This window comes from Protopterus annectens, chromosome 6.part1 (genome assembly GCF_019279795.1).
Source record: "Protopterus annectens isolate FY-2018-M chromosome 6.part1, PAN1.0, whole genome shotgun sequence".
Lineage (NCBI taxonomy): Eukaryota > Metazoa > Chordata > Ceratodontiformes > Protopteridae > Protopterus > Protopterus annectens.
The window spans coordinates 46,106,762-46,131,816 of record NC_056738.1 but is presented as its reverse complement, the minus strand read 5'-3'; the positions used below and the strand labels follow the sequence as shown (position 1 = coordinate 46,131,816).

The 25,055-nt window shown below is 45.3% G+C and overlaps 1 protein-coding gene across 1 annotated transcript in view; it reads left to right on the top strand.

Annotated features, from left to right (window-relative positions):
- GTF3C2 (general transcription factor IIIC subunit 2) overlaps positions 1-25,055 on the top strand; it is a 2,978,836-nt gene that overhangs the window by 2,509,635 nt on the left and 444,146 nt on the right. Inside the window, exon 16 of the mRNA XM_044075341.1 lies at positions 1,650-1,835. Within this exon, the coding sequence (XP_043931276.1) occupies positions 1,650-1,835 (186 nt within the window). The remainder of the gene's footprint in view (positions 1-1,649; positions 1,836-25,055) is intronic.

The window sequence follows — 25,055 nt, the reverse complement described above, 5'->3', positions numbered from 1 at the left end:
TGCAAGTTGTACAGTTATCAGGTTTTTCCAACATGTTATGTCTACTTGTGTTATCAGTATAGTATTATTCCTTGTTGTTTTATGTTTGGATTGATGATGTAACTAATTTTTCTGTTTGCTTACTTGCTGCTAATGTTGATATTGGACTTTTGTAGTTCAACTGGCTGAATAACTGTAAAGTTAAGACATTGTACATGTGTTAACTTTATAACACTAGAGAGATAAAATTGAGGAAGGCTGAACACTTGTACAATGTTTATCTGCTTTAAAATAAGTGTGTCTGTCGACAAAAATAGTGCACTTTATAGACACTTGGAAAAAAGTAAAGAATGCAGTACATTTAAGTTTGGCATACTAGAACAGATCACAGCCAGTCCGAGGAGTGGAAATACTAAGGCATTACTGGGGGGAAAAGAAGTTAGGTGGCAATTGTTATTAAATGCTACTGGATTGAATGATAGTATTCCCATAAAACCAGTTTTGCAAGCAAGGTTGTAGAAATTAGTTTGTAGGTTTGTGTGTCAAAATTGTTTGTACACACAGATTAAAAGAAGTAATTTATATTAATTAAAGTTTTTAACACATTTGCAAGTTTTTAATTATAGGTATAATAGAATGCTTAGTTAATATTCAGTTTTGACACAGTTTTATATCACAATTTTATATTTATTCTATGTATATTATTTATGTTGTAATTCATGGTTATTCAAACATGATTATTTTAAATGTCATGGCCAGTAGACAGGATTTTCTCTCTTTAAAAAGTTGCATTGTTTTAATTGTTTTTAGCATTCCATTGGTGCCTTAGGGATATTTAAATGAATGGAATGAGTAATACTTTATTCTGATGAAGTCCACATTTTGACATGGATGAAGTGCTGAATCTGATGTCTTTTGTTTTAATAAAGTGTGTTTCTACAAAATATTTTGACCAAGATGCTTATTTTAAACCAGAGAGACATTGTACAAGTGTTGAGCATTGCTCAGTTTTATCTCTTTAGTGTAATATAGTTGGGAGGAACATTTGGATTTATTTTTTCTTACATGTGTTAACTTATTCATGAAGGCTGTTTACTACTGTTCACCTTACTGTGTTATTGGTTGTTAATTTTTGTTGCTGGAGCTTTTTTAGTATGTTTTAAAAATACCAATACAATTTTTTGAAAAAAGTGTGAAATGTTACTGCTCTTGCCGCTTGACGTGGAAAAAAAACTCCTTTAAATGATTTCTGTGATTTTCAGGAAATGCCTTATGGTTTGCAAACAGGTTAAGTTTTTGCATTGCTGTATTTTCCTTCAGAAAGCAGATCAAGGCATAGCAGTCTGCTTCCATGAAGGTGCATATACAAAGTTTTTTTTTTTTTGCTTTTTCCTGCATATGCTTTAAATGTTTAATTTATCTTGGATTTTTTTATGCTTACACATACCAATTTCTGTTTTAATAGAAACCAGAAATGGTCTTTTCTCATTGCTATATATAAAGCACACATTTCTTGCTACTTCAGAAAAGCAGAGTTGAGCTGTTACTGCTCATGTGATAGTTGGAAATGCCTCAGTTCTTTTAATGCTAAACCTTAACACTAATTTTGAGCGTTTGTTCATTGCTGTTGTGCACCTTCTAAAGTTTTCTTTATTTTGAACTCTCATTAGCCAGTTTATAAAGCAAGCTTGATGAGCCTGAACAGTAGTACGCAAAGCACGGATTCCCCTCCTAATGGCAAGTCATCAGAATGTGTGCAGGAGAATGGAAAGGAAAGTAATCTGCTTGACTCTGAGCAGAGTACATACAGCGAAGCTGTGAAAAAATATTACATTCTCTTTGATGATACAGATATGGTGAGTGAGTTTCGATATTCATTGTTTTTTGTTATTTGACTCTTGTCTGTTGTATTCCATTTGGTGTATAAGGTTTGTGGGTGCTGATTTGATACCTGAAGCCACAGTCATATTTCCTGAAGCATAAGTATAGCCTATGAGATTAAGAATGCCCATGAAAATGTGTACCAAGCCTAATATTAATCATGGAAACCAAACAGCATGGAAGTAGTCTGAGGAAAGTTTGGCATGAAGATATGGAGAAGGATGCATATGCTTCTCTTGAGTTTCTGAAATGGTGGAAGTCAGACTTAATCATATTTGACTATACTCTTAACATCAAGCCTTCTCTAATTCAAGGTTTTCCTGAGCTGTACATATTTTTTTTTTTTTTTTGGTGTTGCTCATATATAAAATCCAGTGTGATGCAGATGTTTAGGTGATGTTAACATTGAGGGTAGGAACCATGATTGCTGGAATTACCCAGTTCAGCCGCAGACTTTAACTGTGTCCCCCTCCAAAAAACTGAGTCAAATTCTCAACGAATGTACTATGTTTCTTTTGTAGTGTTTTAATTCATAAAGATAACAAATAGGATAACTTTTTTTTTTCTGTACGTGTCTGTCTCATTCATGTGGGCTGTGATGTATTAGGCACCACCACACCAGATGGACTGAGAGGTAGAACCTAAGAGAAGAAATTAAGAATACTTTTGTATGGAGCAAAGACCCCATGAAGGAGGCTTCAGTATAAAATCTCTTAACTGCAAGGTCATTCCACTTTAATTATAAAACAGACACCCCTCTCTTTGCTATAACCTTCCAGAGAAAAGCACAAACCAACCATTTGCTAAAAAGCATACCTCTCAAGTTTTTTTTTTCAGTCCTGTCTTAAATGCATCTGACCTTATGTGAGAAATTGAGAGTTTTGGTGTGTGGGGTCACTGTGCCCAGAAGAGAGAAAGACATCCTTAAATTATTGACATGAATGGTGTTCAAACTCTATAACATCGTGTCCTTTGAAGGACATACACCTTTCAAGCTTATAGTTTCCTTTTAAAGGAGGCAGTCCTAGAACAGTTCATAGCTATGTGGTGATTATCCATGTTTTGGGTTTCTGTTTTAATGTGCTATGAGGGCTTTTTCTTGAATTGTCCATGTGAAGATCTGGTGAAATACCTACTGGATATCCCAGAGGTTCCCTTCCCCTCATGTCCTATAGATGTGTTGCAGTATAGCGGGTTGTGTTTGGAGGGGAAATTTCTGGGTTGGAAAAAAGCAGATTAGTTGATCTGATATCAGTTATCCTCACTCATGGGTCTTATGGTTGGACTGTCCTCTCCACAATTCAGAAGTTTACATCCTTTTCCAGAAGTTCTCACAGTTTACTGTAGACATACCAACAATGATACGCACCACGATAGACTTTGACCATTTCTTTTTCATCAGTCTTGATATTCAGATCTTGTGTCTTGGTGTTGCAGGTAGAAAATTCTGTATTTCCAGGCCCGTTTTTTTTTTTCTTTTGCCTAAAAAAGTGTAAAGTCAAGAAAAATGATGGTAGAAGATTTTGTGGAACCAATAGGGAAGTTACTGTCAGTGTCTACTTAGTGGCTACAAATTCACTGGGGATTCTGCTTTGGCTGCTGACTGGAGTTGCTTCCTCCTAAAGGCTTTGTCAGATAAACAGTCTTCTCAGATCGTCTGTAGGTTGAGAATCATTTCTGAATTGCAGAATTTATATCTGTTGTGGTCTTCCTTTTCCATGGAAGATTGGTTGAGCAGAGGATCTTCCCTATTTCCCTGCCAAGTGTTACATCCCAGGGTGTTCATAATCTTGCCATGTCAGTATAGTTTCTTGACTGCCATTCGAATATTAGGAAGCAGTTCTTTGAATCATCCAGTAGTTGGTCAGGGTTTATTTAGTGCTGAAGCTTTCTCTTTCAGAACCTTCCTCTCAGTCCATCAGGTGTGGTTCACTCTGATGAAGAGGATTCATAAGGAGATCTTATGTTAAGGTGTGTGACTCTGGTAAAAGAGACCCAGTACTTGTTTGATTTGATGGGACCTGGAGAGCACAGAAGTGGGATTTCACTTGTTATGAGTTTGGTTGGATCTTAGTTTCCAAATTAGTATTGGCCTTTCCTTTTAACTACTTCCATTGCCCAGAGTACACTGTACCCTGTCCAGACTGATTATTTGAACAATCAAGTAATCTGGATATGAGAGTCTGTGGGGTTTAGTGCTTTAGCCCTGGTTTGTTCCCTAAGGGATTCAGACATGAGGGGTGAGACAGATGAAGATTCATGGTCCTGAGCTCCTTAAGGAAGTTACATGACATTTTGATACTTTCTTAATCATGGAAACTTATTTGGCCTGAGTCATCCTATTTTGCACCTTGTCCATCCCTGTGCAGCTAGCCTTTGTCAATTTCATCATATAGATCTAGGGACCTTCTGTCAACTACTGCTGGCTAAAGAGGGCAGAAGCCTGATGTCACAGTTAAGCATAATGGTGACAGACTGTCTTTTTACTCAACAGCTACATTCTTGGTGATCACATGTGGGGCCCAGTGTTCCCACACCTATACACAGTCCCTGCATTGCTGGAAAATATGGTGGCCAGATTAGGGAGGTCAGACAGGAAGATGTATACCTTTTTCCACACTGTATCTTAGTCTCAGCTGTTCATCTCACCTATCCAGGTTCTTGTGCCTCCTGGGGATGTGGCTATTTTATGTACCTTTTCTTAGTCTGGGACCGGGGAGGATCTAACCGTCCCTCTAGAAAGTGGTTTATGTTTTGCAGTGGATACCCTGACTAGAAAGGCAAAAATGGGAGTGTGCCTGCATGAGTTGGTCTTGCTGTATTCCTTCCCCTTAGGAGACAGTCTGGGCAGCTTTTTTTCACTTTTGAAAGGAGTGGCATTTTCAGAGTGAACTTTACACATTCTAATTACCTTCTCAGTTGTGAAATGTCAGAAATATTGGTTGAGGAAATGTGGGGGTATTTTGTGGGAACTGCTTCCTTGCTAATAACTTTTCTCACTTGGCTCAGAGGAAGGGGAAGTGTCTCAGATTCTCTAAACAAAGGCCAGGATGTCTTTACTGGGTTCCACTCCAAGTCTAACATATTTATCACAGATGTTCTTTGTGTTTCACTGTTGCAGTCATCACATTAGGGTTATCTGCTTGCAGTAGCCCTCAGTCGGCCTGATTATCAAAGTCTTGGGTCCTGCGTTGGTTGCTGTCTCATCTTCCATGACTTCAGGTAGTCAGGGGTATAAAGCATGCAGCCGACGCCATTATATCAGTCTTTCTTGCCATGCGGTGCTCAAAGCAGTAGTAGTTCACAAGTGCCAGTTGGCCAACTACTGAAATTTTCGTTTTCGAGTTTAAGAACCGAAGTCTTCAACTAAAGCTAAGTACCCCATTGGGGAAACTTTTTCTTGCTCTAAACTGATGTTAGTTGTTCTTCTTCTTTCAGCTTTTCCTGGTTAGGGGTTGCCACAGTGGAACTCCGGTCCGCTAATGATTGGCAGTAGATTTTTACGGTGCCATCCCGACGCCCAACCTTCAACGAAGGCATGCCCATTCACGCATGTCTTTCAAACTCCACTCAGCCGCGGGGAGGACATGCAAACTCCACACAGAAGGCGCTCCAGCCGAGAATTGAACAGGAGAACCACTTGCTGTGAGGCAGCAACGCTACCGCTGCACCACCACGGCTTACCCGATGTCAGTAAAAGTCAGTAGTTGTATTTCTTGTGGAAAGCAAATTCCTCATAAAGATTTTCATTCGTACTGCATTCCTTGCCTAGGCCCTGACCACGACGTACCTCGCTGTCGGATTTGTGCCTTATTTAAACAGCAAACTGTTCGTCATCGGTATATTTATGCTTCTAAATATTTTGGTACTCAGTTCAATTATTCAGATATGCCTTCGGTAAGCCACCCAACTACCAACATTCCAAAAAAACGCAAAGATAAAGACAGAGACAGGCCACCTAGGTCCAAAGCTGCCGTCAACACCTCTCCTAAGCTAGTTGCCAGTTCGCCGGTACTCAGTGAGGTGCTTTCGCAGCCACTGATACCTGCTACTTCAGGTTTGCAGTCCTCTACTGAGACCCATTCGGAGTCTCATATGCCACGAGATGCTTCAACTGTGGAACCTGTGGATGTCTCTACCTTGGATGGGTCCGGAGCTGCTGTGCAGGCACCGGCTTCTTAGGGTGTATTCAGGCCTACTGACTTGCATATTAAACCGATGCCATCTTCTACTTCAAGGCCTAAAACTCGATCCATGCCTAGGAAACTGACGCCGAGACCACATGGTCAGGCCTGTATGCCTCAAAAACAAATGATAAGAATGGCTGAAGACCTTATTACGTTAATCAGGGGAAGCCAACCTTCCCCCTCTAAGAGACCTAGAACTGAATTTGCTTATGATATTTCTGATCAGGATTCTGAAATTTCTGATGTTAAGTTGTCAATCTCGCCTTCATTCTTGCTGGATGGGTTCGGAGCCGATCCTCGGCTCCGACTCGGCACTTTCTTAGCTTGAGAACTCCTTTTACCAGCTCGAGGCAACCCTATATCCCATGATGCAAGGCGGAACTACCTCGGATCTCGTTTGCCGCTTAGCGAAAGAGGTCTCCTTTTTGCCAGCAGAGGTAAGTTAATACTTCAGAAAGTTTAGTCAGGGTTTTATTTCCCCCTTATTTCCCCTTTTATAGTGTGTAGTATTTCTACAGCCCACCCTATTTCCCTTGTAGTTAAAAACTTTTAAATTCTTTTTTTTTTTTATATAATTTTAAAAAGAGTTTTTCAGTTATGCCTAGACCCCCTTGCTTAATCCCTACCTGTGTGTCTGTGTATTTGGGGATTAATTGTGTGGTTGTTGGGGTGTGTGTGACTTTCTTCCTCTAGGACTATGTCTAAGGAAGGCAAGGTCTCAGGCTTCAAGAAGTGTGACTCGTGCTGTCAGAAAATGTCTCTGACAGACGGTCACACTTCTTGTGTTTACTGCCTGGGGCCTTTGCACCTGCAGGACTCCTGTGCTTTGTGTCACTCTTTTAGCCAGAGAGTCCTGCAGGAAAGGAGGAATAAATTGATCCTCCGTGGCTTACTTAAGCCAGAGGGTTCTCCCTCTAAAACAGGGTCCAGTAAACCTTCTAAGCCTCCGAAGGTTCAGGCTACAGTGTCTAAGCCTCCTCCGGTGGCTCCGGCTCCGGCTGGAGCCGATCTTTCTGCTTCTAAAGTAGTGGGGTCGGCTCCGATCGGTTCCGACACCCAATCTACTGTTGCCTTGTCGGCTCTGGCTGGAGCCGACACCTTATCCAGTGTCGGAGCCGAGAAACCTTCGGCTCCATCTGGAACTCAGGGGACTTCGGCTCCAATGACTTCGTCCCGAAAGAGATCTCGGTCCCCTTCGTTGGAGAGTATCCATTCGGTTCCGAGATCTCCTCTTTTGTCTGAGCGGAGTCATCGGAGCCGATCTTCGAGATCTTCCAGGCTGTCTGACCACGACTTAGAGAGGGTGGTAAGCAGACTGCTGAAGTCGCAGGCACTAGCCCAAATGCTCCATAGCCCGTCTCAGCAGACTTCGGCTATTGCTTTACCCCTTGAACTTCCTCCTCCGACTCTCCCCCAGAGTTCGGAGCCGGAGCTTCTCGGGACAGTGACCGTGTCGGCGCCGGAACCGATACATCCTTCTTCGGCTCCGTCGTCCTCGGCTCCAATCTCTTCCATGAGACATTCCTTGGAGGGATCCGGTCGTCGAGTTTCCCTTGTCGGCTCCGAGGGGGCTAGTGGCATCGGACCCTTGTCCGACCCCGCTCTCCCTCTCGGGGCTTCGGCTTTGGTAAGCTTGGCACCGACATCGGCCTCTGAGCCTTCCCTCTCAGTGGAGCCGGGAATTCCTATTTCTTCGGAACGGGAGTATTCCGGCCTCCCGGGGAGGGGAGCCTTTGAGGTGATGAGGAGTGTCCTGGCGCCTGAGCCAGGTCAACGGTCCATCCCTTTAGCTCCTCCCTCTTCAGTGCCTGTAGACGCCTCTTGCCAGCCTCTTGCTCTCAGGCCCAGGGATCCATCGCCCCAGGTTTCCCCATTGGGAATATCTTCCTCTTCCGAGGTTTCCCCTGATCCTGCAGGGGAACCTCCTCGGAAGAGGACGTATAAGAGGAAACACACGGACTCCCCCGAGTCTACAACATCTGATACCGACTTAGATGAGTCGGAGGGTTCCCCACGGTCCCCCTCTGAGGATGTCTCTTTTTCAGACATCCTTGAGCTCCTCAAACAGAGGGGGAATTGGCCCTCCATTGATCCCTCCGAGGATGAGTCGGTATACCTGGAGGCTTTTGGATCCCGACCCTCCACCTCCTGGGTGTCTCCGCCTTTCGACCCACTTATGCAGGTAGTGGCTCGAAAGGCATGGGCAGCTCCAGATTCTGTGGAACCAGTCCCCAGACCACCATCCAAATTTATTACGGCCCCTGCAGACAAGCAGTTTCTTTCCAAGGGCGTCTCTGTGGATGCTATGGTGGTGGCGGCGGCCACCAAGAAGGAACTAGCGGATCCTTCAGTACCTGTCCATCCTCCTAACAAAGATTCTAGGACCATGGACAGGTATGGAAAGCGGATGTTTTCTTCAGCGACCTTTGCTATGCATTCGCTGAATTACCTCTGTCACTTCACCAGACTTCAAAGAGATATTCTCAAGGAACTAGGTGAAGTGGTCCAGGATCCTTCTGCTGCTGGGGCTCAAGAAAAGATTGCCTCACAGCTAGCTATCCTGAATTCATTGACCAACTCCTCCATGCGGCTCATATCCTATGCGGCCGATGGAGCGAGCAGGGCCGCAGGCACAGGAGTGGCTCTTAGACGTCAAGCCTGGATGCGGCTTTGTAATTTTGCGGACCCCTTTAAGGCGTCCTTCACCAATACCCCCTTTGACGGTTCGTCTTTGTTCGGACCGCAGGTGAATGAAACCTTGACCAGGTGTGAGCAGGACGGCAAAACTCTCTCTGCCGTTGGAGTCCATTTTTCCACCCCTTCTAGACCCTACCCCAAGGGTCAGAAGGGAGGAAAGATGTGGTTCCGCAAAGCCCAAGGAGCTGCGCCGGACACACGTGGGCAGTTTACCCCCAGAGGCAGAGGGGGTAACAATAATAGATGCCGCCCTAGGGGCAGAGGGGGTCCTCAGAACCAGGGCAACAGAGAGTCTCTCCCTGAGAAGCCCTTTCAGCATCCCTGAGGTGTTGCCCGACTGTCCACCCTTGGAGGCAGTCGGGGGAAGGATTTCGCTGTACCCAGTAGCCTGGCGTTCCCTTTCACAAGATATGTGGGTACAGTCGATAATATCCGAGGGTTACAAAATCCCCTTCGAAAGGTATCCCGTACCTTACCAATCCCTTCCAGACATCTCACCCGGTCAAAGGGATTTGGCAGAACAGGAGGTTACAAAGCTCCTACAAAAAAGGGCCATTCAGTCGGTTCCAGCAGACCAAGTAGGATCCGGCGTCTACTCCAGATTCTTTTTGGTCCCCAAAAGGATGGGAGATTGGAGACCTATACTAGACCTAAGCAATCTAAACAGATTTGTCAAGAAGGCAAGATTCCGGATGGTCACGCTTCAGTCCATTTTACCCTTTCTGGGCAAGGACAACTGGATGTGCTCGATAGACCTTCAGGACGCGTACTATCACATAAAGATCCACAGGCGCTCCAGAAGGTTTCTCCGCTTTCGGCTAGGGACCAGTCATTATCAGTTCAGAGCCCTGCCCTTTGGCCTCACTTCAGCCCCCAGAGTGTTTACCAAATGTATGGCAGTGGTTGCAGCTCACTTGAGACGTCAAGGATTCCAGGTGTTTCCTTATTTGGACGACTGGCTCCTCTCCGCCTCCACCAAGCATCATCTTCTTCAGACCAGGGACTTCACTCTACAGCTTTGCAAAAGTTTGGGAATTTCAGTGAATTTCGAAAAATCTTCTCTGCGGCCTTGCCCATCTATCACCTTTATAGGCGCAGAATTAAACACCGTCAAGTTGTCAGCCAGACTAACAGATCAAAGAATCTTGGACATCCAAAAATTCGTTCGAGTGTTATTGCAGAGCAACAGAGTCAAAGCCAGATTGGTTCTAAAAGTTCTAGGTCTTATGGCTGCGGCCATTGCTCTTCTACCTCTGGCTCGCTTCCACATGCGTCTACTGCAGTGGATGTTATTCACTCAGTGGTCGTTCCACAGTCTTCCGATGAAACACGAGATTTTAGTCACACAATCGTGCAGAGCTCATCTAAACTGGTGGATATCTTCCCCTCTTCTTCACCAGGGCCGACCCTTTGTTCCCCCTCCTCCGGTTGCCACAGTCACTACGGATGCCTCTCTGATCGGGTGGGGGGGGGCATTATCAGGGCAGGATGGTCCACGGGACATGGCAGCCCATAGAATACCATCTGCACATAAATGTCCTGGAGATGAGAGCGGTGCTTTTAACGTTGCAAGCCCTCAACGACTTTCTTCCCGCGGGGACTATAGCAGTGCAAATGGACAACATGTCCGTGGTCTGGTACATCAACAAGCAGGGCGGGACCAGGTCCTATCCGTTGTGTCGAGAAGCTCTCAGACTTTGGCAATGGGCAATCTCCTCTCATCGGTTTCTGATAGCAACGCACATCCCCGGCAGGTCCAACCTCTTGGCGGACAAGCTGAGCAGATCCATTCTCATGCCTCACGAGTGGTCTCTCAATCAATCTGTAGTGGACCAGATTTTTCTGAAGTGGGGAACACCTTGTTGCGATCTTTTTGCTACACCCCAAAACAACAAGTGCCCCGACTTCTTCACACTTTTTCCCCTTCCAGGCCAACCCCTGAGAGACTCTCTAACACAGGATTGGCCCCGGGGACTTCTTTACGCTTTTCCGCCTTTTCCTTTGATTCCACAAGTCATTCAGAAAGCCACCGTTTTGAGGGCCAAATTGATTCTCATTGCCCCCTACTGGCCTCGACAAATTTGGTTCCCCGACCCTGCATCGTCACCTCCTGGTGCGACCTTGGCATCTGGACCCAGTTCCGGATCTTTTGACCCACCAGTCGGGTCAACGGCACCGGCCCATTCATTCTCTCAACCTCACTGCTTGGTTGCTCCACTTCCTTCCCTAGCCAGGCTTCCTATGATCTCTGATCCAGTCAGAGATATTTTAGTAGCTTCTTTGAAGTTGTCCACCAGAACCGTGTATGCTAGCAAGTGGCGACGTTTTTCCATTTGGGCAAGCTCCAGACACATTGACCCTTTTACTGCTCCTGTGCATTCTGTCTTAGATTTCCTGGCTGAAGTTTTTCAGTCAGGGTCTTCCTCTTCAACAGTCAAAGTTCAACTGGCAGCCATTTCCAAGTATCATGTGGGATTTCAGGATCATAACATTCTGTCACATAGGCTATGCAAAGCCTTTCTGAGAGGAGTTTTTCTTCTCAAGCCGCCAATAAAACATCCTCCTCCACAATGGGATCTGAATTTAATGTTGGCATCCTTGAGCTTACCACCTTTCGAACCGTCTGCATCATGTTCCTTAAAGTTATTGACTTGGAAAACTATATTCTTACTGGCGATCACTTCAGCTAGAAGGGTTTCCGAAATTCAAGCTCTCTGTATCCGTTCCCCTTACTTGATTTTTCATAAGGACAGGGTATCCTTAAGAACTAACCCGTCTTTTCTTCCTAAGGTTGTTTCTCAAACTAATATCAATCAATCCATTGAACTACCAGTCTTTTTCCCAAACTACTCGGACAGAGCTGAACAAAAGCTTCATTTTTTGGATGTCCATCGTCAACTCAGGTACTATTTGCATAGAACTAGACAGTTCAGAAAATCGGACCAATTATTTGTCTCCTATGCAGAAAACAGGAAAGGTCTTCCAGATGTTCTTCGTTCCCCATTGCTGCAGTCCTTAATATTGGGTATAGTCCGCGTCCAGTCGGCCCGAATACCAGAGTATAAGGTGACCTTATCTAGGTGGTTGTCTTCCACCATTTCTTATGTTTATTCGCTCAGGGGCAAGCAACTACCTTCTAAACCGAAAGCACATTCAACTAGGAGTCTATCCACTTCTGCAGCCTTTCAGGATAGGCTACCCATTGATACCATTTGTGCAGCAGCTACTTGGGCCACATCTCATACCTTTGTCTCTCATTATAAATTAGATTTGGCCTCCAGAGACAGAGCCAGTTTTGGTTCCACAGTTCTCAAGAGTCTGTTCCATTGAGCCACCCGGGATACAGGTGCTAGGGACGCGGTCCCATCCAGCAAGAATGAAGGCGAGATTGACAACTTAACATTTAGAAGTTATGTACATACCATAACGTTCCATGTTAGTTGTCTTCTCTCGCCTTCTTTCTTGCGTCCCTCCCTCCTTCCCCTGGCCTGGACAGATCTTGAAAAGTCTCCTCTTCTCAGGTTGTTCTCTCCTGACTCTTGGGTAGGAGAGTCATTTGTTAGGAGTTTTTGTTTCCTAGTTGTTCTAGGTTTATCCTTAGCAGAGTATGTTAGCTACCAAACGAGATCTGAGGTAGTTCCTACTTGCATCATGGGATATAGGGTTGCCTCGAACTGGTAAAAGGAGTTCTCAAGCTAAGAAAGTGCCGAGTCGGAGCCGAGGATCGGCTCCGAACCCATCCAGCAAGAAAGAAGGCGAGAGAAGACAACTAACATGGAACGTTATGGTATGTACATAACTTCTAATTTTTGGCCTAACCCTTTTTCTTTGGGTGTGGTTTTTGTGAGTGTCTTCTTTATATAGCCTTTTCCACATATATATATTCATATAGGATTAGTATTTTTTTCTGTACTCATAGTTATTTTTGTTGTATAGTACTATGTCAGAAAAAGCTAAATCTGGCTTTAAAAGATGTCAGTGTGGGCAGAAAATGTCCATTACTGACAATCATGCTTCCTGCGTCTACTGTCTTGGCCCTCTCCATCTCCAAGAGGATTGCTCTATTTGCCATTCCTTTAGCGGGAGGGTTATGACAGATGGACGTAGGAAGCTCATAGACAGAGGATTACTGAAGCCTGCCTTTCAAGAGGCTTTGGACAAGTCGGATCAGGCTTCTAAATCCTCGAAGGGGTCGAAGATGTCAGAGCCCATGTCATCGGCTCCGAGTTCATCGTCTCGGGTTCGTTCGCCGGTTCCACAGATCTCGGGGCCGAGCGTCTAACATTTATCTTTTCCTTAGCCCCAGATCTTGGAACTGGTGTCGGAACTGCCACCACCGTCCATTCTTCGGTCGGTGCCATCTTAGGCTCCTTCGACCCGTTTTTCCAGACCCTTGTCTGAGACAGATGTGGATCGTGTCGTGCAGAAACTCATGGAAAACACAGCCCTTTCCAAGTTAATTGCAGTTTCCTCCCAGTTGGTGTCAAAACTAGAAGGCCTCCCCATATCTCCAACGGGTCCTCCTTCGAGACCCATCCAGATCTCGGAGCCGGGAGAAGATGACCTGATGATAGTGGAGCCCTCGGTGCCAAAACCATCCATTGCACGATCGACACGTTTGACTTCGACTCCTTCGGAACCGTTAGGGGAGTTACGGAGCCGACGGTCTTTGCTCGGTTCCGGGACCAAGAGTCGTACCGACCTGTCGGTACCGACTCTCCCTCTCGGGGCCTCGGCACAGACTGGCTCGACTCCGTCCTCGGGGTCGGAGCCCACGGCACCTGGTTCTGGGATGCTTCCGTGTTCTTCGGAACCGGGGGAGCCCTCGGCCAGGGGTTCGGGGGCCTTTGACCGTATGAGGAAGGTATTGTCTGCACAGACAACCACATCATCAGGGGAATCTTCTCCTTCCCCAAAAGGGCCGCTTTCTGTTTCTGCTCCCACTATCCATCCCAAGCGTAGAGCCCAATTGCCCCAGCCACCCCCAGAGGGTTCCCCCTGTTCCTTGGAGGCCTCACCAGAAGCCCCGTCTGATGAGGTCCCAAGGAAACGGTTGTGCAAGAGGAGACACATAGATTCCCCACAGGAATCTCTAACGTCTGACACCAACTTGGGTGAGGCAGAGGGGTCCCCCAAATCCCCCTCGGAGGATGTGTCATTTGCAGACATCCTGGGGATCTTGAAACAGAGGGGTGATTGGCAGTCCCTAGCCCCCCTCTGAGGACGAGTTGGTTCTGCTGAAGGCATTTGGGGCTCAACCTTCTACCTCCTGGGTGACTCCGCCCTTTGATTAATTAATGGATTTGATTGCTCGAAGGGCATGGGAGACATCTGACACAGTGGAACCAGTCCCTAGGAAACCAAACAAGTTCATCACTGCCCCCCAAGATAAATCTTATCTCACCAAGGGAGTCCCTGTTGACGCTATGGTGGTGGCGGCAGCCAGGAAAAAGGAGATGTCTGAGTCTTCCTCATCTGTTCATCCTCCTAATAAGGATTCTAGGACTATGGACAGATATGGGAAGCGCATTTTTAGTTCAGCGACTTTTTCCATGCGTTCGCTAAACTACCTGACCCATTTCACACGTTTGCAGAGGGATCTCATCAAGGAGCTGACAGATACCCTCCAGGGTAACACAGATGCTGCTGTTTCAGAAAAGGTAACAGCACAACTTAACTTAACAGCAGCCAAGGGATTGAGTAGAGCTGCAGCTTCAGCGATTGCTCTTCGAAGGCAATCATGGATGCGGCTGTGCTCCTTTGCGAAAGCCTTCAAGTCTTCCTTTGCCAATGCCCCTTTTGATGGTGCCACACTTTTCGGGCCTAAGGTTAAGGAGACTCTCACTCAGTGCGAGCAAGAGGGAAAGACCCTGTCTGCTGTCGGGGTCCATTTTTCCGCTCCTACTAGACCGTACCCCAAAGGGCAACGAGGCGGCAAAATGTGGTTCCATAAGAATCAGGGATCTTTCCAGACCACACAGAGTGATACTCCCTCCAGAGGCAGAGGAGGGGGTAGAAATGGAAGATGCCGCCTCGGCAGCAGAGGGGGTTCGCATAACCAAGGCAAAAGGGATTCCATCCCTGGGAAGCCTTTCCAGCACTCCTGAAGGGAGGCCTGGCTGTCCTGCTCTGGAGGCAGTCGGGGGTCGCTTAGCTTTATACCCACTGGCCTGGCTAAACATTACTTCAGATTCTTGGGTAAAAAGCATTATAACCAGAGGGTACAAAATCCCCTTCATTTCAACACCACCTCTACAAAGAAAGTTTCCAGACGTGCCACCCCGTCTGAGAAAGCTAGCAGCTGTAGAAATTTCAAAGCTGCTCGAAAACAGAGTCATCCAACCAGTCCCGGCAGACCAAAGAGAATTCGGAACTTACTTAAGGTTCTTTTTAGTTCCAAAAAAAGTTAGGGGACTGGAGACCAATTTTAGATCTCAGCCATCTCAACAACTTCGTGAAGAAGGAAAAGTTCCGGATGGTCACGCTTCAATCGATCCTTCCATTCTTACAGAAGGACGATTGGATGTGCTCTATAGATCTCAAAGACGCGTACTACCACATCAAAATGGCCAGACCGTCCAGAGATCACCTGCACTTCCGGCTGGGAGCCAGTCACTTTCAGTTTCGAGCTCTGCCCTTTGGACTCACCTCAGCCCCCAGGGTATTCACCAAATGCATGGTAGTAGTTGCAGCTCACTTGAGACTACAAGGATTCCAGGTGTTTCCCTATCTAGACGACTGGCTCCTCACTGCCACCACCGAGCGTCGCCTATTGCAAGCCAGAGACTACACAATCTTTGTTCCCACTTAGGGATATCCATAAACTTCGAAAAGTCTTGCTTATCGCCCTCACAGTGTATTTTCTTCATCAGAGCAGACCTAAATACACGATCGACACTACTGAAACTCCCCCCAATAAGAACTTCAACACTCAAACAGCAGGTCCTCCTCCTTCTGGTCAGCAAGAAATCCCCAGCCAAACTGGTGTTAAAAGTGTTGGGACTGATGGCAGCCGCACTAATTGCAGTCCCTATGGGAAGGTTACACATGAGGATTCTACAATGGCTGCTCTTCGCACAGTGGTCGTTCCAACACCTATCCCTAGCGCACGAGATCAGGATAACAGAATCTTGCTCTCATGGTGGGTGCGCGATCAGAACCTCACCTGTGGGTCGTCCGTTTGTTCTACCCAGTCCAACAGCCACAATAACCACGGACGCTTCCCTGATAGGGTGGGGGGGCCTTTTTCAGAGAAGAGCAGTCAAAGGAGAATGGTCCAGCATGGAGTACACCCTACATATAAATGTTCTGGAGTTGAGGGCGGTGTTCCTAGCGTTGCAACACTTCCAAGCCCTCTTACCTCTAGGAACAGTAGCAGTTCAGACAGACAACATGTCTGTAGTCTGGTACATAAACAAACAAGGGGGTACCAGGTCTTACCCGTTATGCAGAGAGGCCATGAGAATTTGGCAATGGGCAGAGTCCACGGGTCGCTTTCTGATAGCAACGCACATCCCTGGGTCATCCAACATCATTGCGGACAGGTTGAGCAGAGCCATCCTGTTACCTCACGAGTGGTCCCTCAATTCACAGACGGCGGAAAAGATCTTCCGCAAATGGGGCCAGCCTTGCTGCGATCTGTTTGCTTCCCCGTTGAATGCAAAATGCAGAAGCTACTTTGCCCTTCTACCCCCTCTGGGGGATGTCCCCAGGGACGCACTGATACACGATTGGTCCCCGGGTCTCCTATATGCATTCCCACTGACTCCATTGATTCCCAGATTTCTACAGAAAGCCAGGAACCTGGAAAGGACTATTATACTCATAGCCCCATTCTGGCCTCGTTAAATATGGTTCCCCTTTCTTCGAGCCCATCAAATAGAGGAACCATGGATTCTGGACCCAGTACCAGATCTGCTGGCACATTCGTCGGGAGTTCCTCACCCGTCTCTACAGTCCCTCAAACTAGCAGCTTGGCTGCTCTGCTTCCCTGCCTAGCCAGGTCTCATCTACTTCCTCCGGCAGTTCAACACATCCTGGTTGCTTCTCATAAAGCTTCCACTACTAAGCTCTATACGAGTAAGTGGAAACGCTTTGTATATTGGGCATCTAGTCAAAACTTAGACCCCTTGGTAGCTCCTCTACATAAAATTTTAGAATTCTTATCCATCCTTTTTCACGAAGGAGCTTCTACTTCCATGCTAAGAGTACAGTTGGCTGCCATATCAAACTTCCATATTGGTGAGGAAGGTTCTCCCATTATGTCTCACAGACTTTGTAAGGCCTTTGTGAAAGGAACCTTCCATCTTAGACCGCCTGTCAGAAAACCATTCTTTCCATGGAGCCTGAATTTGCTGCTGTCGCAACTCATGTTGCCACCTTTTGAACCTGCTTCGTCATGTCTCTTGAAGTTCTTATTGTGGAAGACGCTGTTTCTCGTCGCCGTGACCTCAGCTCGTAGAGTCTCAGAGCTGCAGGCATTATCGGTCAGACCACCTTACTTGATATTTCATCCAGACAGGGTCTCTTTGCGTACAAATCCATCTTTCCTTCCAAAAGTATGTTCAGTTACAAATATTAACCAGTCTATAGAACTCCCTACCTTTTTCAAAAACCATACTAACAAACTGGAGTATATGTTGCACAAGTTGGATGTTCACAGGCAATTAAGATTTTATTTAGATAGGACCAAAGCTTACAGGAAAACGGATCAGCTCTTCGTTGCATTTGCAGACAATAAAAAGGGCATGGCAATTACTAAACGTACACTATCTAAATGGCTTGCTGACTGTATAACATTTGTATACTCTAAATCAAAGCAGTCCTTACCCACCAAACCTAAGGCCCATTCTACCAGATCCGTTTCCACTTCCTTAGCTCATGCGGCTCGTTTGCCTTTGGACACTATTTGTGCAGCAGCCACTTGGTCTAAACCACATACTTTCATCACTCATAGAGTGGGCAAGGTCTCCAAGGATAGGACATCATTTGGTTCCACTGTGCTTAGGAACGTTCTTCCATGAGTCACTCGGGGTTACGGAGCTAGGGACGCTACCTGTGTGTAAGAACAAATGGCGAGATTGAACACTCTTACATAAAGAAGTTATGTCCTTACCATAACGTTCCATGTAGAGTGTTCATCTCGCCTTTGTTCTTACATTCCCCTCCCTTTCCCCCCCACGTGTTTGGAAGAACTGGTAGGATTAGAGTCTGATCGACGTGTCTTGACCCCTTCCGGGGTATATGGTCCCGTGTGTCATGGGATATATGCTTAGACCATTAGTTATTGCTATGGTGAGAGAGTGTCTCTGAATGGCTGAAGAGAGTGTATGCTTCCAGCACCGCTGGTGTTGGATCCTTTAGTGTGGTTTGTTTGCAAACTAGATCTGAGTAATGGCAGGGAGGATTGTGGGATATGGGCTGGTCTCGAGCTTCTCTGAGATTCAGAGCTTTGCAATTTGGCCGACTCGGAGCCGAGGATCAGCTCCGAACCCGTGTGTAAGAACAAAGGCGAGATGAACACTCTACATGGAACGTTACGGTAAGGACATAACTTCTTTTTATGGATGTTATCTTGGAGGCCAGGAGGCCCAGTACCAGAAAATCTTATGCAAAGAAATGGAAAAGATTCTGTGCTTGGAACAAGGAACAAGGCATATCCGTCAGATTTTACAATACCTAACTGAGATGCTGAACAAAGGCCTTTCTTTCTCATCAATTAAGATTCATGCCTCTGCCATTTCAGCCCATTACAATGCGGAACCACTTATCTTTTCTCATCCTTTAATAAGGCAGTACCTCAGAGGGGCCAAAAACATTAGGCCTCCAAGGAGAGCACCAATTCCGGCCTGGGACCTCAATTATGTTTTGGAAAAACTCACACTGCCTCCTTTCGAGCCAGCATCAACAGCAGATATAAAATTATTATCCTAGAAAACAGCTCTGCTCCTAGCAATAACCTCTGGAAGGTGAGTCTCTGAGTTACAAGCACTCATGGCTGTGGAACCTTTCATAATTTTTCATCTAGACAGGGTTTCTCTGAGGACAAACCCTACATTTATGCCTAAGGTGGTGTCCAGTGTGGCCCTCAACCAAACCATTCACTTGCCTACCTTTTATCCAAATCCACAGAACAAGGGTGAGAAAATTCTGCATTCTTTGGACATACACAGGCAACTACGCTTCTACTTGGACAGAACTAAAGCTTTCAGAAAGACTGAGCAACTTTTAGTGTCATATGCTGCAGGATCACAAGGAAAGGCTATCTCAAAACAGACTATTTCTAAATGGATAGGCCATTGCATCCGTTTCTGCTATTCTCAACATGGCAAATCAGTGCCTAAGGGCATTAGGCCTCATTCCACAAGAGCAGCAGCCACTTCAGCAGCCTTCCTCAGAGGAGTACCAACCAAATATATCTTAGAGGCTGCAACCTGGAGTTCAGTGCACACCTTCACAAAGCACTACCACTTACCTCTTTACTCTAAGTCCAGAGCAGGCTTTGCCACTGCAGTCCTGCAGGGCCTCATAGCCTCTCCTAATCCTATTTAGCCCAGCCACCCATCCTCAGCTTTGGGATTCAACCCAAGAGTAATGACTGCAACAGTGAAACACGATGAACATAGTACAGTTGTGTACCTACCATAAATGTAGATGTTCGAGTGTATTCACTGTTGCAGTCCAGGTTATCCACCCACCATCCCCCTTTTCTTTGCTGGGTCTTATCTGCACTTCTCTATCCTATACAACCTATTTGGTGTATTTGCTTGTAGATGAAGGAAATGTTATTTTTGTGCATGCATTTTTATTGGCATATTTTTCAGCCTACCAATTTGGGGGCACCTGACATCTGGGGCAAGAAAAACTGAAGAAAATGGCATCTGCTGCATCTTTTATACCCCTGGCGCACTGATGTCAGGGAAGAGGCGACAGCAACCAAAGCCGGACCTAGACTTTGGAATTCTGGCCGACTGAGGGTAGCCTGCCAGCAGGATAACCCAAGAGTAATGACTGCAACAGTGAATACACTTGAACATCTGCATTTATGGTAGGTACACAACTGTACTTTTTTCAACAAAGAATTTTTAATACAACTGTGAACTACCTACTGTTTTCTATTTGATCATTTCGTAGCACATATTTTACAGTTTGATTTTTATTAAGTGAACTAAGTGCATAACATAATTTAGGAAGTGAACATCATGTCCTCCACACTGCAAAGTTTCTACTTGGTTTGTTTTGGACCCAGTATAGGTTGCATACTGGGTTTTTCTGAGACTTTGAGGGATGTCACGGATTTCTCTTTCTGTATTTTCACACACACACAAGGAAACGTTGGCACTGATTTATTAGCTCTGCTAACTTTGCCCACAGTATAAGGTAGGTACTGCTGTCAGAACACTCCAACGCCAAATACTCTAAGGCTGTTACAAGGGTACTCAATTACACTGAGTAAAATTAATACTAATACAAATGGTAGTGTTTGACCAATGCAGCAAAGCTTTCAGGAGCAGCCAGTGTCACCAAATAAATATAAGTAATTTCAAAGGATCAAATATTCTCTAAAAAACAGCTACAGTGGAAGGTTTAAATATATTTAATAATAAATAATAAAAGAACATGAAAATATTAAATACCTACTTACAATAAACACCAGAGTTTCAGTTATAGGAAATATTTAAAATAACACAGATGGATAGGTTCACACAGATACAGAAAAACAGTACTTAACTAATCTTGCTATATTTTCCTGACTGATCTAAGGAATTACTATTCCTGCTTACTTACTAAAGTAAGGCAAGATGAAGTGGGTGAGTAGTCTTCCTTCTTTGTCAGGCTTCAAAGCAGATTGGCCTGAGACTTTTGTCTCACCTAGTATTAAAACAACATTGTAGTGCTGGATTAAAGAATGACATCACGTATATCTGATCATCTAACACTGGTTCCCACGCTGCCCCCTTTGCTAGAAACTGAACCAAAATTTAGCACACGTGTTACTAACCTTTTCTCCTGTAGTGTCCTCTGTTACAATATATTTATTTCAACATTTACAATATAGTCTAATATACAGGTGTATTTCTTTACTGTACTGTCCAGCCAGACCCACTGTTTTTATATTTTTAATACAAGCAGGTTTACAAATACATTTTCAATGCAAGCATTTGTACAAATCAGTTTGATATACAAATGACATATAATTCTTTACAAACTCCTGCAAGCTATGCTGGCATATGTTACACATCCCCTGCTCTACTTCTCCTGGCATAGATGGCAATACTTCACATCATCACATCTCTCCCCCTTTGAAGACTCAAGCCACTTTTTCAAGCGAACCTTGAGAAATGTGGCTTGAGAGAAATAACCCTGTCTGGGAAAACATTAACCCATATACTGTCTTGAGAACCCATCTCCATTAGCATTACTGACCCCACTACAGTGCTGCCGTGTTATGTCATATGCCTTAAACCCTAGGATCTACCTTAACTGTCTGGCTTGATGCAGCCATAGATTCCCCTCAGACTCCTCCTCCCACCCAGTGCAAATACTCTGCACCAGGGGCTCCCTATCATGGTAAGGCTTCATCGTGTTAACATGGTACAATTTGTGCCCCTGCCTAGCAGGTTTACCATGTAGTTAACATCACTTACATTCCTTACTACTTTGAACGGTCCCTCCCAAGCTGCCTGCAGCTTATTCTGTCTGACAGGGATGAGAACCATAACCTGCTGTCCCACAGCATACTCTCGAGCATTCTTGTTATACCAGACCTTTTTCTGCTGTTGGGCTTGTGCCAGGCTGTCCTGGGCCAAGCCCCATGAGCTCCCTAAGTCTTGTCCTGAGGTTTAGGACATATGCCACAACAGGCTCCTTGTGGGATTCACACTCACCCTCCCACTCATTAAGAATCAAATCTAAAGGCCTCCTTACCCTATGCCCATACAGTAACTCAAAAGGGTGAACAACCTGTGGATTTCTGGGTTACTTCTCTGTATGCAAACAGCAGATGGGGCAAATATTTTTCCCACTCTCTCTCAAACTGGTCTGCAAATGCCCATAGCATGGTCTTTAATTTAGAGTTTAACCTCTCCTTAAGACCATTAGTGTGAGGGTGGTAGGAGGTGGTGTTTAGGTACTTAAGACTACAGTGCAACAAAAGACAAGTCAGCAGGTCTGACATGAAATTGGCACCTCTGTCATTCAGTATTTCTCTTGGGAAACTACCCTGCTGAAAATCTGCAGCAAAGCATCTGCAACTTTCTCTGCCTCAATGAAGGACAGAGACACTGCCTCATGGTATCTAGTAGCATAATCTACTACCACCAGGATATATTTCTTCCCTGTGGAATTTGGGGTACTCACAGACCCCACAATATCCACAGCTACCCTTTGAAATGGCTCCTTAATCACAGGCAAAGGCATCAAAGGAGCTCTGATCTTGTCTTCTGCCTTGTCTACTTTTTGGCACTGCTCACAGAACCTGCAGTACCCTGTTACATACCTTGCAATCCCACAATAATAGAAGTTCTGCATAATACATGTCTTGGTATGCTTTATGCCCATATGACCTGCAAAAGGAATGTCGCAGGCTATAGCTAGAAGTGCTAGATGGCAGGCTCTAGACACTATCAACTGCTGTATTACCTCACCCTCTACCCATCTCTCAGGGGTCCACTCCTATACAGTAATCCTTTCTTCCAGTACAGACTCGCCTCTTCTTTGAGAATCAGGTGCCTCCTTAGCTACCTCCATCAGGCATCTTAGTGTAGGGTGCGAGAGCTGAGCCTGTCTCAACTCTATCTTTGTGACCATTACGAGCTCCTCTTCCACAGGAAGTCTAGTATCCTCTGACAGCAATGCCTCATTGTCTGCCTGGGTACTACCACTCAGCTCTGCCCTTGCAGTCACACTCTCCAAGGGAACATCACACTCGCTAAGGGAACATCAGTACCTACCTGCAGCTGTGACTCACCTTCAGGCTCAGTGCTACAGGGTAGCTCCTTTCCCTGAAACAGCCACCTCACCAGTCCTGGCTTCAGGTGCAGGATCTGTCTGGGTCTCCCCCAAGTTACCAGACCCACATGCTTGTCTCCAAGCCTGACTGCGTGTAACTGCATGCACACAAGGTACTGCATTATCAAACTCATTCCTTATCAAGACATCTACAGGGATATCCACAAACACACCTACTTACTTGATTCCTTTTCCACCCTCCTAGTCAAGGTATATGGGAATGGCGTCCCTCCTAAAGCTCTGACTGGAGTTGAGGAGTTGACTGCCCAAGCAAGTACTGCTCCTCTTTTACCACTGCAGGCTTCATAATTGTTATGTCAGGGGCTCTCTCTCTCTGTCTTAGCAGTGGCCTGTTTTCCATCCACTAATATAGGATATAAACTCCGGTGATACTCTGGTACCCCTGTTGTCTCCAGACAACTTATCACTGGCATACTGTTATTCGCACTTGCTGTCTCCCCCATATTTTGTTCCCCACCTTGCTTCCATGGACATCTGTAAGTTGCATGGCCCCACTGGTTACATTTAAAACATCTAACCCTTGATACTGGCCTTGTACCTGAACTAGTGGCCTTCCCTGTTACTGGTGGACTCTGTTGGGGTGGTTTAGGCTCCCCACCACGGGTTCCCTTATATCCATGTGTGATGTCCCCACTCTGGGCCAGTAATCAAGGAGCCTGAGTCCTCACCACTGACACTGGAGAGGGACATTCACTTGGAACAAAAATGGATACACCCAATATTTTCAGATGCAGCTCTCTGCATCAAGTACAATTTCCCTTAAGAACACACACAGTCTGGGGTCTGGATTTTTCTCTCTCTCCCTAGTGCCCCAATGAGACTCCCCACTGGCACAGCTGTAGAGTTGAGTCCGCAGCCAACTGTCCAAGCCAAGTACTCAAGCATCCTCTCTGTGAAACCAGTGTTTCATGTCCCTGCTCCAAGCAGCTGACACACAACCCTTGGAGATTTGATTTGTATGCACGCACGCGCACACACACACACACACACACACACACACACACACACACACACACACACACACATGCGCGCGTGCACACCTAGGAAAGGCTGGCACAGATTTACTAGCTGTGCCCCCTTCTGCCCAGACTTTAAGGTAGTTACACTGCCACCAGTCACTCCAAAGCCATCTACTCTAAGGCTGTTACAAGGGTACCCAATTATACTGAGTGAAATTAATATTAATACCAATGACAGTGTTAGACCAATGCAGTAAGGCTTTCAGGAGTGGCCACAGAGTCACCAAATAAATTTAAGTACTCTCAAAGATTTAAATGTTCTGTAAAGGACCAGCCACAATGAAAAGTTAAATATATTTAATAATAAATAATAAAAGAACATGAAAATTCTAAATATCTATTTACAACAAACACCAGAGTTTCAATAAAAGGAAATATTAAAATAATACAGATGAATAGATTCACACAGATATAGAAAAACAAACTTAACGGACCTCACTATATTTTCCTGATTGATTTAAAGAATTACCATTCCCTGATTGCTTACTACAGCAAGGCAAGATGAAGTGGTGAGAGATCCTTCTATGCCAGGTTCCAAAAACAGAGTGCTCTGAGACTTCAGTCTCATCTAGCATTAAAATCATTTCAGTGCTGGATTACAGAATGACATCACATACATCTGGCCATCTGACTGTGGCTCTCACACTACCCCCCTTTGCTAGAAACTGAACCAGAATTTAGCACATATGTGTTACCCCCCCCCACACACACACACACACACACACACACACACACACACACACTCACTCACAGATATGGCTTTACTGAGATGTATTACAGCACTGAAAGCTATAAAACCATTTCAAAACTTCCATCCTTCCAGGGTAGCAATTAGTTCACCCCTAAGAACAATACAGTATAACTCCTAGTCCTGGTTTTCACAGACATTTAGTCTCTGGCTGCAATCAGAACTGTAAGATACAATCTATATGGCCTACGCCAGGTAATTTAATTTCAGACTATTTTTCAAATTTAGTTATACGGAGATTAACCTCTTCTCTTCATGTATCCTCTGTTACAATATATTAATTTCAACAGTTACAATACAGTCTGACATATAAGTGTAGCTCTTTTCTGTCCAGTAGGACCCACTGTTGGTACATTTTTAACACAGGCAGCCTTACAAACACATTTTCAACACAAGCATCTGTACAAATCAGTTTGATATACAAATTACATAATTCTTTACAAAACTCCAGCTAACTATGCTGGTGTATGTTGCACATCCTCTGCCCTACTTCTCTTGGCATAGCTGGCAACA